The sequence below is a fragment of the Ciconia boyciana genome, chromosome 2 (assembly GCF_034638445.1).
Source record: "Ciconia boyciana chromosome 2, ASM3463844v1, whole genome shotgun sequence".
Taxonomy (NCBI): Eukaryota; Metazoa; Chordata; class Aves; order Ciconiiformes; family Ciconiidae; genus Ciconia; species Ciconia boyciana.
Genome location: NC_132935.1, coordinates 168,367,776 through 168,387,098, shown reverse-complemented (window position 1 = coordinate 168,387,098; position 19,323 = coordinate 168,367,776). Strand labels below are relative to the sequence as shown.

At 43.8% G+C, this 19,323-nt stretch overlaps 1 protein-coding gene across 8 annotated transcripts in view; it reads left to right on the top strand.

Moving 5' to 3' along the window:
• MAP4 (microtubule associated protein 4) overlaps positions 1-19,323 on the top strand; it is a 168,285-nt gene that overhangs the window by 138,921 nt on the left and 10,041 nt on the right. For 5 of the 8 annotated variants that reach the window (XM_072854946.1, XM_072854947.1, XM_072854948.1 and 2 more), the window contains 8 exons: positions 4,177-4,277; positions 5,192-5,404; positions 6,903-7,080; positions 12,545-12,604; positions 12,767-13,092; positions 15,274-15,402; positions 16,984-17,076; positions 19,160-19,240. In XM_072854946.1, the coding sequence (XP_072711047.1) occupies positions 4,177-4,277; positions 5,192-5,404; positions 6,903-7,080; positions 12,545-12,604; positions 12,767-13,092; positions 15,274-15,402; positions 16,984-17,076; positions 19,160-19,240 (1,181 nt within the window). The remainder of the gene's footprint in view (positions 1-4,176; positions 4,278-5,191; positions 5,405-6,902; positions 7,081-12,544; positions 12,605-12,766; positions 13,093-15,273; positions 15,403-16,983; positions 17,077-19,159; positions 19,241-19,323) is intronic. The other 3 variants (XM_072854944.1, XM_072854943.1, XM_072854945.1) reach the window with 3 other exon arrangements.

Genomic DNA, 19,323 nt, shown 5'->3' with positions numbered 1-19,323 from the left:
TTGCCAAACGTAGTTTTAGTGCTACGACTTCTGCGCGTGGTCTTAGCTGTGTGTTACTACATCTTAGGGACTGCCTTTGAGCAGGGTTTGGTTGACCAACCTAGCACTCACCATGGTGGTGAGCACTCTGGCAAGGCTGGTGCAGCGTCAGTAGGGGAGACATCTGGTTTCTGCCACCTACAAGTTGTGTAGGTCTTGGTTTGCTCAGCTCCATCCGCACGGGAACCTGGAAGAGGTGGCTTGTCCGCAGCGCACACTGGGGATGGTGTGGATGCAGCCTGGGAAGCACTAGGAGATGGGCTACTGAGCACGGCCAACGTGGGGAGTCACCTGAGGCTTCAACCAGCAAGAGGGTTCAAACTATGGGGTGGGGTTTGGTTTGCTTTTTTTTTCAGTGAATTATAACGTTGCTGAATTTGAGCAGATTTTTTATATGAGAAGGCACTTGTCTGACAGCAAGGCTGCATCTGCGAGCATCAAACTCCTCCTGCAGCAGATGAGAGCAAAACCTTGTCAAGGAAAACATTGCAATTATTTTTGATATGCAGGATAGTTGTCTTTAGCGTTTTTCTCAGAACTGGCCTGTTGTGTCTAAAATCATCTAGAGGCCGACAGGTACTATAAATACGAAGTAACTGAAGCATGGTGTCCGTGTGAGAAGTGCCGGGCCACCCCAGGGACTTCTCCTCCACACAGCACGTCAGGAATCCCGACCATCCCTCCTTCTGCCGGCTGGAGCATGTCTGAAGGACACTTGGTATCACTGTTAAGGGAGACATAAGCACCACTTATCAAGCTTGCTCTTTCATAACTGATGTCTGTAAAACCTCAGACAAAATTCTGGAGTCTGTGGTTTGTGGGTTTAGTCGTTATTGTGGAGTCATTTGTTTTCTCTGCCGTGCTTAGATATGAGTAATTTCTTCCAGTGTCGCTCTTAGAAATTGTGAAGCAGTGGTGCCTCGCAGTATTGTGAACTAACACATGCAAAAAAGTTTGGTTTCCACCATTAAAAACACACTTGGTGAGTAACGAATGGTAAGCTGGGGATGAGGATGGATGCACCAAACAGCATGGTGCACCTTGCCATTGCAGTGAGTAGCAGCAGGGAGAAAGTACCTGATCGCAGGGTTATGCCTTTGAGTTTATCGGTGGAAGATGCCAGACTGGAATGTCCTTCCCTCTCTCCTTCAAGCTCCTGTCCCCCTTTCCCCCAGGAGTAATTCAGTTCTGGGTGCTGACTCAGCAGAGCCGAGTTCTCTCCATCAGTGGATGCTGCGAGGAGCAGGAGCTGCGGCGGCTGAAGGAGCAGCCCTGCTCAGGACAGAGCAGCAACCCCTGCCAGAGCTCCCAACAAAATGCCTTTGAAATATCTTTCAGAGGTTTGTTGCCATGCTTGGGGGAACAAGCAAACTGAAAAGTCTCATAAGTAATTCTTGCCGACTAATGAACAAATTTTATTAACGTTTGGCAGCTTTCCTAATATTCCCTGTAACTAGGAAATCTTCCCAGGCAGCTCTCTGCTCTGTATGGCGGAGAGTGCCCTCATAATTAAACGATGAATGAAAGCGAATGTACTGATGAGCACATTGGGTTGTTACTCAAGTTGAGGCAGCACAAAACAAAACTGTCCTTCTGCAATCCCGTACGGCTGTGTACGGGGTTGTGCACCCCACTATTTCAGAGGCTCTGAGAGATGGAACCTGGATAACGGTCCTGTGGCCCCTGAAATAGGGAAGTTCCCTACCCAGCTCTCCTGGGTTTATCATTATTATTATTATTTATAGATGCAACTTGCTTGACCTGTATATGTGCTATCCTGCAGTGTAGCTCCATCACCTTGGTGATGCTACATTTCTGGTTTACATTAAAAAAAACAAACCCAAAACTATTTGTTTTGTTGAACCTTAATGTACTCTCTGATAACTTTGTGTTGAAGTTATTCACTCCAAATTTCTTGTATAGTAGCCTGTATTTGATTAAGTAACATGAAATAACATGAAATTCATGTTGTCATTAGTTCAGAAGCGTGGAAGCTGCTGGAGTTTAAATCCTAAAACTTTGGAAGCTGAGTTTTTTTGAGGAGCTGCATGAGGCTCCCTGAGCAGACGAATTCACGTTGCTGCGTGGATGCTGTGATACTGTCATCAAGCGAGAGGTTTACTGTTGCCCCTGAATTAGCTGAAATAACAACAGCCAGTACACGAAAGGTAACTTCCAACGGATGGAAGGTCACCTTGACGTCTGAGATATTTGAGACTGGTAGGATTCAAAATAGAGCCACCCTTAGGCGTGGGGTCCCGGGAGCAGAGAGCAGTGAATGGACAGAAGGTTGTTATTCAGAAACGGGAACAATTGCTCTTTCTGGTATTGCTGTAGATAAAACAGACAAGTTAAATGAGGGAGAATATAAAGGTTTATGGAAATGTAGTGAAGAAAACTAATATAGAGGAGCCAATATGGATTAGCTACCAAAAAATGGGCTTTCTAGGTGAACGTGAATGATTCTTCAGAATTTGGCATTAAAAGCAGTGTCCAGCCTGCACATTTTGGTGCTTGTTTTTCTTCATGGGTCTTTTTTTGTACACCTAGGATGCTAAACCCAGTGCTGTAAAACATTCAGTATGACTTGGAAGCTAAATGGCTAGGAAGAGGCTAATGCAATGCAAGGAAAAAAAGGCTTCTAAACTTGTCCTGAAGTCAGAAAAATAAATAACAACAGCAAACCCATCTTGCTATTGTGCATCGCCGGGGCAGGCGGAAGGCACGATTTTATTTTATTTTGTTTGTTTCAACAGTGGGGTTTGTACCAGATTTGAACTGTCCTCTGAGACGTTCCCTTCAAGACTGACAAGCAAGAAAATGTGAAATATAAATAGTAATTTTCAAAAGACGTGGAAAACAACCTTTCTACTGTTGGAATTGTTACGCTATTGTCTGGTGGGCCCTTAGCATGCGCCCCAGCATTACAATCTGTTGCCTTGTTATAAAAAGAAACATCCAACACAGATACGCTTTATTTTAATCCCCAGATGACAAGGGAAAATGCCTAAATTTGTGATGGGTTGTTTGCACCATATCCTTCATAAAATTCAAATGCCACAGGAATTGCAGCGGAAGACAGCTCATAGCAGTGCAGTTGTACAGCCACACCGCTGAGAATTAGTGTTTTAAAAGCTATTTTTAGGGAAATTGCCTCTTGCATATCTCACGGTGCAAAGCAGCATGGCAGTTCTGCTGCGGGATTTATAAGATTTAGGGAGAAAACTTGGTGAAGCTGCTACTAAATTAATGTTTTATTATATTGTTTGCTTTGGAAGGCAGTAGTTATCCTTCTGCTGGTGGCTGGACAATGCTTTAGAGACTGGGTTTTAAAAGGAGAAAAGGAAGTGGTTGTGGCTGCTCTGCTGCTGTTACGAGAAGAGTGTGCGTATTCGCTGTCCCCTCTCAGCGTAACAGCCTCGGGTGGCAATGACAAAAATGAACAATCACAGTGAAAAACCGGCAACCCTTGTCACTGCATCAAAGCTTTGCGCTGTGAAACACTGCGTAGAGCAGCATGCCACCATGGCTTCCACACTAACAAGGGTTGGTATGATCCACGCGTGTTAGAATGGGATTTCCATGTTCCTGCTTTCCTGTACAATTTATCCTGTTCACAGTCCGGCTCCCTTTGTCTGCCGGGAATCCTCCCTGCTCGCAGAGAGCTGCAACGTGTGGATGTGGGCAGAAGAAAGGTCAAGAAGACGAAACAGCCCTAATGATAGGGACAGATTAAAAACAGGGCCCTACTTCAGGATAAGTCATAGTATAAAACCTGGAAGAGAGCAGAACTTCACCATTAACATTCCAACCATTTATTTTAATAACTTGAAAGATGGGAAGATTTGCTATTTTAATTAAACCAGAGGTTTCCTTCATCTGCTGCCTGTCTTTTCCCACTGGAATTTATGCTAATGGCATCTGGATGAACGTGTCCTCTTACAGGGAAAATCTTTCTTCCTATAGGTGTTCTGACTTGGGTGAATTTTCCAGAAACAGCCAGTCTGTAACTGTCTCACTTCTGTCTCCTCCTGCTACTGTGTTGAATAATAGTAAACTAAAAAAAAATTTATATATATATAGATATTTTAAAAAAGCTCAGACTTAAGAAGTCTCCCTTCCTTTTTTTCTTTCCAGCAAAACCAGAAGAGACCAAACCAGCTGAAGCTGTGACGGGGAACGATATTACAGCACCTCCCAACAAAGAGCTTCCTCCCAGCCCTGAGAAGAAGACAAAGGTAGGTGTCGTTTCATGTTCAGTGTCTTTGCTTCCACGGTTTTTATTTGCTGGCTTTTCCGCTTCTTAAGCTGTGGCAACAGAAGTTCTGTTTTCTGAGCTGCTGTTTGTGAGCCATTTTACTGAAACAAAGACATCCAGTTATGAAGTTGCAAACAACTCGGCCTGTAGCAGTGTGACTGAAAGTGGATTTAATAAATTTGTGGCAGGCTTTATTTAAATTAATTCTCTGGTTGGTTATTGGTGGTGTAGAAGTAGTAAACATGTATGATAACACTTCCGCTACACTGATACTCTCCTAGTTGTTTACAACACGTTTATTTGCATTACAGTTAGCATTCAGAGATCTTGCTCAGGATCTGATATTCTCTTATTTTAGGGCTGTTTATGAAACATGAGACACACCTGCTTTCAGAAGCTTGCAGCATTCAGCAAAATCCAACCCCAAATTCTTAGAGCAGCGGTGAGGGCAGGGTCTTCTTGGTCCCCTCGAAGGCAGCGGACATATGACCACTAAGAGTTGATCAGATGAGGATTTAGAGCTTGCAATCTGTTGTGTGCATGTAATTGGAAAGCAATGTCCTGTGTATTGCACGCAGGACTAGGTGCCAGGAACGCCCAGTTACTAATCCCAGCTTTACCAGCGATTCCTTCTGTTGCTTTAGATGTTGCTGGAATAAATCCTGTTCGCTTTGCATTGAATGGCAAAACTCCACTGGGCTCCAAAGGCAGCCCTCTTCTGCTTCGTTTTGGTCTTTTTGTTACGCTCAGAAAACAGAAAGCTAATTATTTTTTGTTTCATTTAAAATATCATTTTTATGTTCTTGCAGCTCAGTGTTTTGGTTTACAATGCGCTATTTTTGTTGTATTTTTTTTGTTTTTATACTGGATTTTGCTTTTTGAAAAAACATAAAGCCTGCCGCATCCACATCATCTACAAAGCCTGCAGCAACGAAAGCCAGGCCCCTGTCCGCTACCAGCCCCAAGCGGCCAGCCTCTGCCACGCCTGGCCCAAACAAAAAACCCACGAGCCCTACTGCAGGTCCTACTTCAGCCACTACTACTAAACGCCCAGCCACCAGTACTACACGTCCCTCCACCTTAACTCCAAAAGAGACCAAACCAAAGGTAAGAAATGATTTGCTTTTGTGTGGGAGCTCCGAGAACTTATTTACATGTTACCTTACCGGCTGTCTTACCCAAGAGTCAAAACATAATTCTAGTGCTATTCATGGGAGGACAGGATCAGGAGTGTGATTCACTGTCTCATGAGCTGCACGGTTTTTAGTATCAGCTTCCATGAACCCACTGGAGGCATCAAGTCCCAAGCATGTAATTGTGTCATCGCAGAGGAGAAAATTAAACTTGACGGTATTACCACGATTCTCCTTGTGAACTGTCATGAAGTACACAAGATAATTCTTTCTTTCTTTCCGTTACTAAAGGAGGAGGGTTTTTAAAATATAGATACACTACAAACATAGGATAACTCTTAAATCCAGACAAGAGCATGGGAAAACTGAATGGAGAGCTTCGATATTAGTACTGGGGGGGGGAGGGGGAATCAGTTTGAACACTCCAGTATTTCCCACTGATTGTCTCTTTATGATGTCTGGTCATTATAAAAACTGTACAAAGATACCTGATAATACACTTACGTGCTTAGGAAATATTGGAGGTTTGTAATTCTCCAATAAGAGAAGATTTGTGGATAGTTCTTAGTGTTGCATCTTAAAGCTGAAGTAGGGTATCCACACGTAATGTTAAGAACGGGAAACGTCCCTTGAATCTTCCCTACGTTAACTTGTGATATTATATAGGAGAAGAATTCAAATTTGAAAGGGAATGTTAAAATCTATTTCAGAAGCTTTCAGTTGATGTCTAAATGCTAGCATTTCTACTATACATTTAAGCTTAAATAACTGCATTTGAGTGTCTTTTAAAACTAACTAAATAAAAATAACAAAGAGTATGAAAGCACAGGCGTAAATCTGTACGTCTTCTGTGAACCAGTGTCTTCAGTTTTGTTTAAGTTTTTGCATGATTCTGAATCCCTTTTTGATGAAATCAAAATCTGACCCCATTTGTTTCCATGCATTTAACTCAGTATTTTAATACTTAAGAGATCACTCAGTTGACAAACAAGTGGCTTACCAGGAACAGACATGAAATAGTTTTTCAAGTGAGGAAGGAACCACGGACACCTAATTCTTATGTCCACAGTGTTTTAATGAATGCCGCCTTAGCTTAGGAGGCATTTCTGCTCATGAAGGAAAGAAATCTCTCCCAGAAGTATTGCTGGTGGACCGACGTTTTCCATTTTATTCAGACATCAAAACCTCGTTCACATCTGTAAATGACCTCCACAGATTAATGTTGAAACAGATCTGGATGAATTCTAATACTCAGCAGGGTCTGTGCTCTGTGTCCTGCACTGAATATAGTCCGTCACTTCTGCATGCCTTAATTATATTTTTTATTTTCTGCATTATAATGTTGCAGCGGTGCCTAGCTTATGTGTTTAAGAATTTAAACAATTTCCATTTATTTCAGGCTTTTTGTTGGCAAACACTTTGAAGAGACTGTCAGTGAAATACTGGCTTTAATGTAGCCTGTTCATTTTCAGGTTGCAGATGCAAAGACCACAGATAAGCGGACCTCACTTTCAAAGCCTCCATCATCTGCCACTCCTAGAACTACTGTCAAGAGCAGCCCTGCTACTCCTAGGACAACAGCGGCATCGCCAGTCACTGCAGCTGCTGGTGCGAAAAATACTGCTACTTCTCCACCGAAGAGGCCAACCTGTAAGTATTCTCTTGTTTTTCTTCAGATCTCTCGTTCTAGCCAGCTGCCAGTTTCTGTTTGAGTCGCACCGCTGGTTCATGCTGTGATGTCTTTCTCACGTATTCCAGGACGCTGACTGCTTTTTCCTGTGTTTAGGTTATCCTGTGGCCCCATCAGTTTAGTCTCCTAATAAACAAGCTTGTGATCTTCAGGTTCAAAAAAAAAACCAAACAAACAAACAAAAAAAAACCCAAAAAAGCCAACCCTTGAAATGTGATCACTTAGGAGAAGCCGTAGCTGCTGTTAACCAGTACTTCTGAGAGGTGTGAACTGGCCTACCTGTCAGTCAGGAGTTGACTTCAAGCTTAGTGATAGCTGAAATCTCAACCCTTTTAATACAAGACAAGACAAGACCCTGCGCCAAGGCACAGAGACCATAGGTCAGACTTTTTTCTCTCCAGGGCTTCCTCTTCCAAAACCAAATCTGAATGACCTTCAGGGCCAACTGGGATCAGCTCTGTGTGATTCAGGGTTAATACAATTACTGAGCGTGCTTGGTTTAAGAAAAAGGATGCTATTACCTCTGTATTTTGCCATAGTAACAGAATAAACACTAAAACCAATTTAAAACTTGGGAAAAGCAAATCTCCAGAAGAGGACTTGAAGCACTCAAACTACGGCAATCACATCAGCTTCATCAGAAAACTGTATCCCACTCCTACTGTTGCTGAAGAGGGAACTTCCCATGAGTTCCCAACAGTCAGCGTCAAACATGAGCATCTTATTAGCATCTTGAAAACAATGTTTTCACTCATTTTAATGAAGCTTGAGAAATTTAATGTCAGATAAAAATATAGTTAAATGTTCTCAGGTCTTTTCAAATGACGAGACCTCATTGGCAAAATATGCCAATAAACATGTAAAACTAATAATACGTATTGGTTGCTTTGTTTTATGAGTCCCAGAGCATGAATTCATAACCCATCTTTCCCAAAAGAATAGTAGTGTTTTAACTATGTTGAAATATATTAGGCTAGATGTACATTCCATACGTTATGCTCTAGAGGAAAACATAATTAGTCCTGTATAGAGGAAGTGTTGCACTTTCCAAGAGCTGTGTTTCTTAACTGATCCTGTGGACATCCTTGTAAAACTCATTTTGTGTGGTCTTTTATGCAAACTGTAGCCCGGAACACTTAATACGTTTTAATGAGTTCAGTTAATTTCTCCTTCCAAAATTGAGACACAAAGAAAGAAGTGTTTTCTGATGACATTTGGAAAGAGATGGAGTCAATGATGCAGAGATGCAGGAAGGTTGTTCCAAGTGGCAAGATGTACAGAGGAAGAGGCTTCTGCACCAGCGAGGGTGGTGGGACGTTGTCAAAGTACAGTGAGAACTGGGTGGGCGAGGGAGAGATGAGGTCAGCTGGAGAAACTCCATCAGGAGTGAAAGCTGTTTTGTCTGGATCTGGAAATGCACAGAGGAGTCATGAATGGTAAAAGAAGGGAGTCCTGTTTTGGAAGAGGAGAAAGCAAGGGTGTGATAGAGGACGAACGGTGTTGTGGGGCCCAAAGGGGGAATCACAGCGAGCCAAACACTTAACAATTCTGTTTAGGTAGAGCACATGCAACTTCAGCTAGATCCACAGATGTAGGTGATGGAGACCTGGATCTCTTCTGATCACAGCTGAGTTTCTCATTACCTAGCAATGAGACGGATCTTAAGTTTCTGGCTAAAGATGATATTTCAGAAGGACATCTGCTCCTGCTTTTCAGGTGTCAAGAGACAGAGACTCTCACTTCCTTGTGGTTTGTTCAAGTGTTTAGTCATTCTTGCTGTTTAAAAACGTGTGTATAGTGGCTTGTTTTGAAATTCCGTGGTTTCACTTTTGCAAGTATTAAATGTCAGTCGCTTTCTCTACTAAAATGAGAGCCATAGGCTATGTGGTGCTTGATTTTTTTCTTTTTTTTTTTTTAACTTTTTAGTTTTTCCTCCTTCCTGTGAAAATGACTTTTTTGTTTGCACAAGACCACCTCTCTGTCTTTCAGATCAGAAAAAGATCGAAGTCTTGGGTTGTCGTTACAGGCCATTTTCCCAGTAGCTTTCTCATTCTCCAGGTTTTCAACATTGCATGCTACTAACATAGACAAAAGCATTCCAGCATTTGGGTCCCCAGTCACACGAGTAGAAATAACATCTCTTTATATATTAAAGTAACATATTAATCCTCTTGCCTTTATACAAAACTAAGTCTGTTCTGTCCATACAGTTTTCCCAATTAAAATTGTGGTCTCAAGGAATGAGATTAGGTTGGTTTGACAGGACCCTTTTTGAAGAGTTTGGTATTAATTATATATCTATCCTTTAGGCCTCATTAAATTATCCAAACGTGTTTCATCTCATTAGCTAGTATCTTACCTGTGGTGTTTAATTGAATGCTTTGAGCAAAGTCTGGATGGAATGATCCAGACTAACTTGGCCTATAGTTATCTGCCTCTTTTGCTTGCTCTTTTCTATATTGGCTTTCCATAAAATACCCTGCCAGCTACTTGAGTTTATCTAAGAAGCTAAGACTGTTAATGGGAATTAAATACTAGAAGATGGGGCTTTTCATAATTTCTAACTTAGATTTTTTCCATTTGGTGTTTGTTTTTAATGTTGCCTTCCTTTGGCTATTGAAACGAAGCAGATTTTAGCCAAAGTTGTCCGTCATTGATAGTAAAAAAGCTAGAATTTCATTTTCAAAGAGCCCTTTAAAGTAAGGTTTTGTTTATATTTTTCAGTCTGTGATTTCTCCTTGATCAACTTTGTGTATGGTTTTATTCTGCTTTGAGAAATAGAGATGCGTTCCTGGTTTAGACTGTCCTCTGTCTATGTGGAATGTAATCAGGTCATGATCATTAGTGTTTGCCCAAAGGGGTAGTTCAGTTTAGTGATTGATTTTTGGTTTTATACAATTATAGTAGGGACCAAAATATGTGCAATAGCTTCTGTGCAAGAAAATTGGCATGGGTTAGAACTGATCATGCAATAATACCAAGGTTATACATAGAATCATGGAATCGCATAGGTTGGAAAGGACCTTTAAGACCATCAAGTCCAACCGTTAACCCAGCGCTGCCAAGCCCACCACTAAACCATGTCCCTGAGCACCACGTCCACACGGCTTTTAAATACCTCCAGGGATGGGGACTCCACCACTTCCCTGGGCAGCCCATTCCAATGCTTGACAACCCTTTCAGTGAAGACATTTTTCCTAATATCCAGTCTAAACCTCCCCTGGCACAACTTGAGGCCATTTCCTCTCGTCCTGTCACTTGTTACTTGGGAGAAGAGACCGACCCCACCTCTCTACACCCTCCTTTCAGGCAGTTGTAGAGAGCGATGAGGTCTCCCCTCAGCCTCCTTTTCTCCAGGCTCAACAACCCCAGGTCCCTCAGCCGCTCCCCATCAGCCTTGTGCTCCAGACCCTTCCCCAGCTCCGTTGCCCTTCTCTGGACACGCTCCAGCCCCTCAATGTCTCTCTTGTGGTGAGGGGCCCAACACTGAACCCAGCATTCGAGGTGCGGCCTCACCAGTGCCGAGTACGGGGACACGATCACTGCCCTGCTCCTGCTGGCCACGCTATTGCTGATACAAGCCAGGATGCCGTTGGCTTTCTTGGCCACCTGGGCACACTGCCGGCTCATGTTCAGCCGGCTGTAGACCAACACCCCCAGGTCCTTCTCTGCTGGGCAGCTTCCCAGCCGCTCTTCCCCAAGCCTGTAGCGTTGCATGGGGTTGTTGTGACCCAAGTGCAGGACCTGGCACTGAGCCTTGTTGAACCTTGTACGATTGACCTCGGCCCATGGATCCAGCCTGTCCAGGTCCCTCTGCAGAGCCTTCCTACCCTCCAGCAGATCAGCACTCCCGCCCAGCTTGGTGTCATCGACACTTAATCCCCTGTCCAGATCATTGATAAAGATTTTAAACAGAACTGGCCCCAGCACAGAGCCCTGGGGAGCACCACTTGTGACCGGCCGCCAACTGGAGTAAACTCCATTCACCACAGCTCTTTGGGCCCAGCCGTCCAGCCAGTTCTTTACCCAGCGAAGCGTATGCCTGTCCAAGCCATGAGCAGCCAGTTTCTCCAGAAGAACATTGTGGGAAACAGTGTCAAAGGCTTTACTAAGGTCTAGGTAGACAACATCCACAGCCTTCCCCTCATCCAGTTGAGCGGGTCACCTTGTCACAGAAGGAGATCAGGTTGGTCAAGCAGGACCTGCCTTTCCTGAACCCATGCTGGCTTGGCTTGATCCCTTGGTTATCCTCTACATGCCGTGTGATGGCACTCAGGATGATCTGCTCCATCAGCTTCCCCGGTACCGAGGTCAGGCTGACAGGCCTGTAGTTCCCCGGATCCTCCTTCCAGCCCTTCTTGTAGGTGGGTGTCACATTTGCTAATCTCCAGTCAGCTGGGACCTCCCCAGTTAGCCAGGACTGCTGGTAAAGGATTGAGAGTGGCTTGGTGAGCACTTCCACCAGCTCCCTCAGTACCCTTGGGTGGATCCCATCCAGCCCCACAGACTTGTGTGCGTCTAAGGGGTGTAGCAGGTCTCTAACCATTTCCCCTTGGATTATGGGGGCTCCATTCTGCTCCCCATCCCTGTCTTCCAGCTCAGGGAGCTGGGTACCCCAAGAACAACTGGTCTTACATTGAAGACTGAGGCAAAGAAGACATTAAGTACCTCAGCCTTTGCCTCATCCTTTGTCACCATGTTGCCCCCCATGTCCAGTAAAGGACGGAGATTCTCCTCAGCCCTCCTTTTGTTCCTAAGGTATTTATAGAAACATTTTTTATTGTCTTTTACAGCAGTAGCCAGATTAAGTTCCAGTTTGGCTTTGGCCCTTCTAATTTTCTCCCTGCATAACCTCACGACATCCTTGTAGTCCTCCTGAGTTGCCTGCCCCTTCTTCCAAAGGTCATAAACTCTTTTTTTCCTGAGTTCCAGCCAAAGCTCTTTCTATTTAGTAAAGAAAGGAACTTTGTTGGGTTTTTTTTTTTGGGGGGGGTGGGGGTAGTGCTTTTTTTGTTTGGTTTGGTTTTTTAAGAAATGAAATTGGGATGGGATTAAAATAATGTTAGTGAGTGCTGTCAGATTGAGAAAGTTATTTTAAGAAAAAACAAAGTGCAAACCATACCCCAGGTGTGTTGCATCATTGAATGGTGAATCGATCCTTTTGCTGGAAAACATGAATGAGATTTGCTGTTACAGTGAAGACCACCTCAGCCCGGTGTTCAAACGGAGCAGTTAATTCTTGAGGTGCTTTATTTCAAGCAGCATGTTAGAAATGGGGACTGTGGGTGAAAAGGACCGTTGGTGTGTGAGGAGCTGTGGAGAGCCCCTGACCTCCAGGGCAGGCTGTGCCGGGATCCCAGGCTCTCATCTGTGCAAACTGGCTCCCACTCTGAAATACTTATCAGTGCGTTTTGTGTTGGGCAGCTATCAAGACGGATGCAAAGCCTGCAGATGCCAAGAAGACCTCTGCAAAGTCACCATCAGGTAACTTGGTTCGGTTTCCATCTAATCAAATCCTCCTTGTTTGGGGCTGTGTTTATTAAGCGGGCCACTGTACATCTTTAGGACTCTGAGGAAGTTTGTATAAATGGCCTCTGACCCATCTTTTTCCCCCTTCCCTCCCAACTATCGCTGTGATAATTGTAGCAGACTCGAGCCGCCCTAAGAGTGCTACTGGAAATGCAGTAAAAAGTAGTGCCACCACTCCTTCTACCACCGCCTCCAGCGCACCTACTTTACCTGGAGTAGCTACCAGTCGTCCCAAAACCAAGCCTGCTGCAACCAAACCCACCACAACCTCAACTGCAACAGCAGATGCTAAAAAAACGACAACTGCTAAGGCTCCGACTAAACCCAGCACTGTTTCCAAGCCTCCTCGCCCAACCAGCAGCGTTTCTGCTCCAGATCTGAAAAATGTACGTTCCAAAATTGGATCAACAGATAATATTAAACATCAGCCTGGTGGAGGAAAGGTAAGTTTCTTCAAATTTGATAACAATATGCGCTTTGGAACAGTAGCTCTTAAGCATTATGGGTGCTCTTTGCTAATTTGGTGGCTGTATCCTCACTGCTCTTCTCATTTATGCTCTGCAGAGCTCCTCTTTGGGTTCTTGGTTTATGCACAAGGCATTAACAAGGCAGTGATAGTGTACAGAAGGAATCCACCTGAAGAGCCTTCATGGTGTTTACTGGCATACCTACAGGAATTAAAAACTCTGTGGTTCTGGTTTTCTGTCGTATGTCTTGACATAGAAACTAGTTGGTATTGAAAGCTGAAAACCTTGTCCATATTCCAAAACTTTGCCTTTGAATAGAGGAATTGAGTCTGCTGAATGGTACAGAAGGTGGAATAACGCACTACGATGCAGGAAATCTGGATTCAGGAGCAAGTTCCACAGCACCTTTCCCAGGTCTAGGAACGGGGATTCTGTTCAACTTGTCAGGCCTAAAGCTGATATGAAATGGGTCTGCATATGCTGGTCTTTGGATAACTTCTGGTGGCCACAAGAAAAGAAGGAGGGTAGCGTTGAATGCTTTGTAGGGAAAAGCGTGTACATAGTTATAACTCGAGGCTCTCAATCAGTAACGGTCTTAAATTACACTTTCACTGTGAATATCTACCTGACCAAATGTGTTAGCAGCTTGCCCATAGTCAGAGGGCTTTAATTTCCACAAAGTGGAACAAATTTGCCCACTTATCTTTGCTGCAGGTCTGCAGTAATGAATAACTTGGCATATAACTTCAATCTGATGCTAAGAGAGCACGTTTCATGCCGGGAGCCTTAATCTCCTCTCAGGCACAGTAAAGTCAAGGGCAGTCTTGGGCTGTGCTGTTGTGTGCCACAGACAGCATCCATACAGCGTGGATTTATTCTTCAGAGTTAAGAGTGTCTTAGTTGTACGCTATCATAGTACAGTCCTCAGAGCTTAGAGGTCTAGAGGACAGAAAATTCCACTCCCCAAAACAGAGTTTCTGGAAATGACAAACCAAGTCTGCTGAAAAACTTTGAGGCAAGCAGGAGGGTGACCCTTTCATATACTGTATGTTGTAGCTTGAAACCAAACAGAAGTTCAGAAAGCCGCCTGCCATCTGGTCAAAAAGAACCCATGAGACTGTTCTGTTATTTTAAACTGTGCCAGGGTTCTGAGGATTGCAGAGCTTCTTAGCTTACAGGGTTATTGTGTCAGTTTAAGGGAATTCATTTTTACATTTAATTGTACTGTCCTTTATTTTCTAAATATTTTCATAGAATTGTGAAATCCTAACAATTGTACTTTTAAGAAAATGGTCCTTTTCATAGTCTTTTTTACCCTGGGATGTTTTTAGAGTATGAGAATGCCTTAGGAGTGCTGGGGGGTTTTTGTTTACCGTTCTGTTGCTGGTAGCTTAGTGAAATATAGGATTTATGTTGACCCCCTCAAAAAATGCAAGTTCTGCTGCCCTTACCTGGATCTAGATTAGCAGAAGAATGGATATTCTCAGGTAGTTGCTGATTTTTTTTTCTAAAAACCTGTAAATTTTCATTCAGTTTTGTGCTTAGCTAGGTCCACCTGCATTTGATTAGTTAAAAGCTAAATCAGCTGTTGCTCTCAAAGCCTGAGTCAAATCGGCGTGTGGGTGCGAAATCAGAAAGGGAAGCACAGTGTATCTGTATCCAGCAGAGCTCTTGGAGCTCGAAGGTAAAGAAAATCAGCCAGTGGACGTGTTGGCCTCTGAGATCTGTATAATGTCCTTCACGTGAAGGAGGTGGTCCTGCGCTGCTGTTGGGTTACTAAAAGACTGAGTTTAATTTTTTGGCAGAATATAAGGTACTGGGGTCACGTGGAGACCTGCCATCGTGACCATTGGGGAAATGATGAGATACTGATGAAGGGCACCTACGAGCTTTTTGAGAAATGGAGAACTTAATTATTGTTTTATGACCCCAGGGTGCCTGTTTCATCCCGTGTCTGAGTGATGTTGCTTCCCCTCCACCCCCTTAGTTTTATTGTTCCGGGGCATGGGATTATACTTTGCCTGAGAATTACAGCATGTAAGAAGTTCTCCTGGGTCATCTGTGCCACTAAGTTTGTCTGGGTAGCTTGTGTTCCCGTGCTCTCCTGCCCAGACTTTTGCTTTTGCTGGTTGAAATCATCCATTTGTCTCCATCTAGGGGAAAATAGAGAAAAAGCCAGAATCAGCCGCTGCTGCACGAAAGTCTGAACCCAATGCGGTCTCTAAAATGGCTACTACTAAAACAACCGTATCAAAAGAGGGTGCCCCAAAACAGCCCAATGGGAAAGTGAGTTTATTTCAGACTTTTCTCTGTGGGAGATGAAGGAAAACATTTCCATTTTGAGTCACTTTCCCCTCTCTTCAACTCTTCTGCTTTCTCCTGTCAGTGTCACTGTTCCTTGCACAGACACTTTTCCAATTCTTTCTTGTAAACCCCGAGATGTTCTCAGTTAAACACGTTCAGAGATCACTATCGTAGGTATCTTCTCCATGCCTGCTGTAAATGTAGATGTGTTCAGAGCAGAGTCCTCCATTTTCACTTTTAGGTAGATAGGCCTAACTTTGAGTCAGAGGTTTCCCTTAAGTCCAGTTCTTCGTACACAGCACTAGTTTGTAACTGGGAAGAGAGAGCTTTAGTTCAGTGCTGCTTGCTCTCATTAAGATTGCAGAATGTTAACGACTAAGTATCTTTCCTGCAATATTCCTGACCCAGTTGTATCAAAACTCTTTAACTCCATGCATGAGGCGGTCCCCATTTGGTGGGTTGCTCCGAAGCTGTCGTGGCATGGTATTTCAGCACACGTGGATGGGGAGTGAGGCAGGAGTGCCTGCAGTGCTGGTTTAATTCAGGTATTATCAGGCAGAGCCTGTTAATGAACGGATGGGATTCGTACCTCTAGAGAAGTCAGTAAACCGTTACAAACTGCCATGGCACGAGTACATTTTCAGAGCTGCTGTTGCACTGAATCCAGTCTTTCTGAACTGGCTAAGGAGCTTTTGGAAACCTGCTAAAGTGAGAATGTTCTGGTGATTCCTTTTGTGCTTCGAATTTATCACCTCTTTCTAGAAATTACTCTAGATACAGCTTCTGCCACGTTTTGTGCTGTGTTAAATAACTCCCAGACTAAACATGTGTTGTAACTAACCTTCGTAAACACGGGCCTGTTACTCCAACTCAGTTACTACCTTTGTGAGTAAAAGCTCACTTAGCATACTCCTTTTGTATTTTGAAAAAGTCCAAGTCAGTTTAAAGGAGAAACAATTTAATTAACATAAGACTTGCCTGATAAAATGTAACCGAAGGTTTGACAACCTTCATCAGAAGAATTCTTTCTCAGACCGGGCTTTACTGCCCAGAGGTTTTGAAAGACGTTACCCAAGACTGGAGCCAATCCAGGCAAATGGAAATAAAGTGCGGACACCGGGCAGTTCGTAGCATTGTTGGAAGTGGTGGCCCCACGGCTTTGGTCCGTGGAGGAAGGAGGCAGCTGAGCTGGCTCTCCCTGCTCTGGGGCAGCTCTCGCCAGAGACCTCCTGGGAAGCTTCACAGGGGACGTAGATGAACCTGGCCCTTGTGGCAGGCAGGCGCCCACCCGGTGATGCTCACCCGTAGAGTATATGGAGAAGCGGTCCTCACGGTAGCGCTTACGCTCTCGCACTAACACTGTCTGTGCAGCCTCTTGTTTCGTTCACTCTCTTTTTTCTCACTCTCCTCCTCAGTTGCTTTCACACCTAATACTAAAGTTGGATTGATTTTAACACAACTCCTTGTTTATCCACCGTGTTAGAGCGTCCACTCCAGCCTGCCGTATGACAACTCTAACCAGTCCTCTTCCCTTGTGTTGTTTTCCATTCTGTAACGTTCCAGGTCCAGATAGTCTCCAAAAAAGCGAACTACAGCCATGTTCAGTCCAAGTGTGGTTCCAAGGACAATATTAAGCATGTCCCTGGAGGTGGGAATGTAAGTATGGGCTCTGGGCAAGCTGTCTTTCTACTAACTCCTTCTCTTGTACTATGTTTTTATATGTCAGTCTTACGAATGCTGTGTTTCAGGCAGAAAGGTGTGGCAGAGTTTCAGGGCTTCTGGAAATAAAGTAGGCTGGAGAATTTTTTTTTTTGCCATGGGATGCTAGGTTGAATATGTGTGTTTTGTTTCATAGTACTACAAATACACCTGACCCATTTCTCGCATGGTTTACATGGTATTCATGACCAAATGTAGGATGTGCACATTGTTGACCCCAGGAGTTAGTTCACCATGGATTCCCTCTGCAGTCAATGGAGGCACCACATCAGTCCTCTGACCTATTTTAGATGTCTGATTTTTTAGATGAAATCAATTGTGGCCTAGAAGTGCCTGTTACTCTTCACTGGCTAACAGAGCAAGCCTGAGTCAGATTAATTTCACTTCTTGTTTCACAAGAAGGGAGACTTCGAAAAAGGAGGAGGAAAAGACTCTGGGACTTAATCTTTGAGCTGCGATTAATTTCTAAATTTAAAGGCTACTGGTATCTCTGGCAGCAGAGTTGAGCTTATTAAAATAGAAGGCTAATCCTGTAATGTCTGTGTACTTGGTTTGGAGTATTATAGCCTGCAAGTGTCTGGCAAAAAAAACATGTTAACTATCTAGATAGTAAAGCTTTTGAAAACATGACTAGAGTTTGGCAGGCTTGTTTCCTTGTGGGCAAATCTGTACTACCTTAACAAATCTATGCTAGGCTGTTTGTACTAGGGATGGTTTGCAGAAATACAAAGATTGGATGGTTTCAAAAAGGCACTGAAGTACTTAAGCCCAAGGAAGTTTTTTCCATTGGTGTTTAAATATGCCGGGTTCCTGAGGAGAGGTGTCCAGCTATCACATCTTGTGACTCTTTCTCTGTGCCCGGTGCCTGAGTGCCAGCATCAATGAAACTCCCTGCATCCTTGCTTTGTGTAGTGTTCAAGGTGCAAATATTCAATTTCTGGGGCCAGACTTACTGTTGCTGTAGTCAGTGCATTTGGTTTGATAGTCTGGTTCAGCAGATACAAATGCTACCTAGGCCTGACTGTGGTGCAAACTGCTGTGGCCACTTTTCTTGGGAAACACATGTGTATTTGACTAGCTGGCTGAACCTTAACTCTCCATGACCAAATCTTCCTTAAATCTTTGCAAGAGGCAACCAAATCTGGGTTCTTAACAAACTTGTTCCGTACAGGTTGGTTGCCAAGATGGTGAGACAGATGTTGAATCTCACGTGCAGGGTTCACTTAATTAAGCTTGACTCCCCGTTGAGAGTCGCTGGGCACGCATCTCTGCTGCCCTCCTTGCTTTCCAGTTTGTGGATTCTCACCAGTGGTGGGATTTGCCATTCTTATTTGGTATTTCCGTGACTTACCCCATGTTTATAGGGGTGCATACATGTGTGTATGGAGCTTCCCGTAGGAATGCTCATGCGGGAGAATTCTCTGCGCCATAGAAAGAAAAACTGATGTTGAGACCATCGTGTCAGTTAGGTGCCCTCATAATACTTTTTTTAGCTATGCGTATTTCTGTTCCTACTGCATATTTCATCTGGTTTTGTCACCCAAGTTTGGAACAGACCGTTTATTACGTGATCAGTGTTTTGTGGCAGAAGTCCCTTTGGCTACACTGTTAAAAGAGGAGCTGTTGTAACTTAACTGTTCCGGCACTCAAAGGAGCTGTATTTTATAGGCCCCTTTAATTTTGCCACTCTTACCTTGTATAGCCTTTTAGGGGACAACGAGTCTCACACATACTTTTCCTTTTTTTGAGGCCAACAGAAATGTGCTTTAAATGTGGGGGATATTATTCTTGCTTGATCAACTACAGTAGTGAACTGTTTGTTCTTCTCATGAATCACCAAACCTGTCCTTTCCTCTTTACTGTCCTGTCCTGGGGACATTCCCAACTCTAGGGGACGAGTGTGCGCCTGCTTTCGTTTTCTTTTTTCCACACTCTCCTTTCCACTGCACTTTTTCCTCCTTGCTCCACTACTTAAGCTTTTTGCTTTGAGAATAGAGAATAAAGTGCTTATTATTTCCAGGTTCCAAATGCCCCCAAACCAGCTTCAGGCAGTCGTTCCCAGCCATCCAACGCCCCCAAACCCAGCACTGCCTGTACCAATGTGAGTAGACAAGGCGCAGCGGCCAGTCTGGCTTCCTATAAAAGCGTTTCCTTTTATTCATTTTTATATCTGCTCACTCCTTT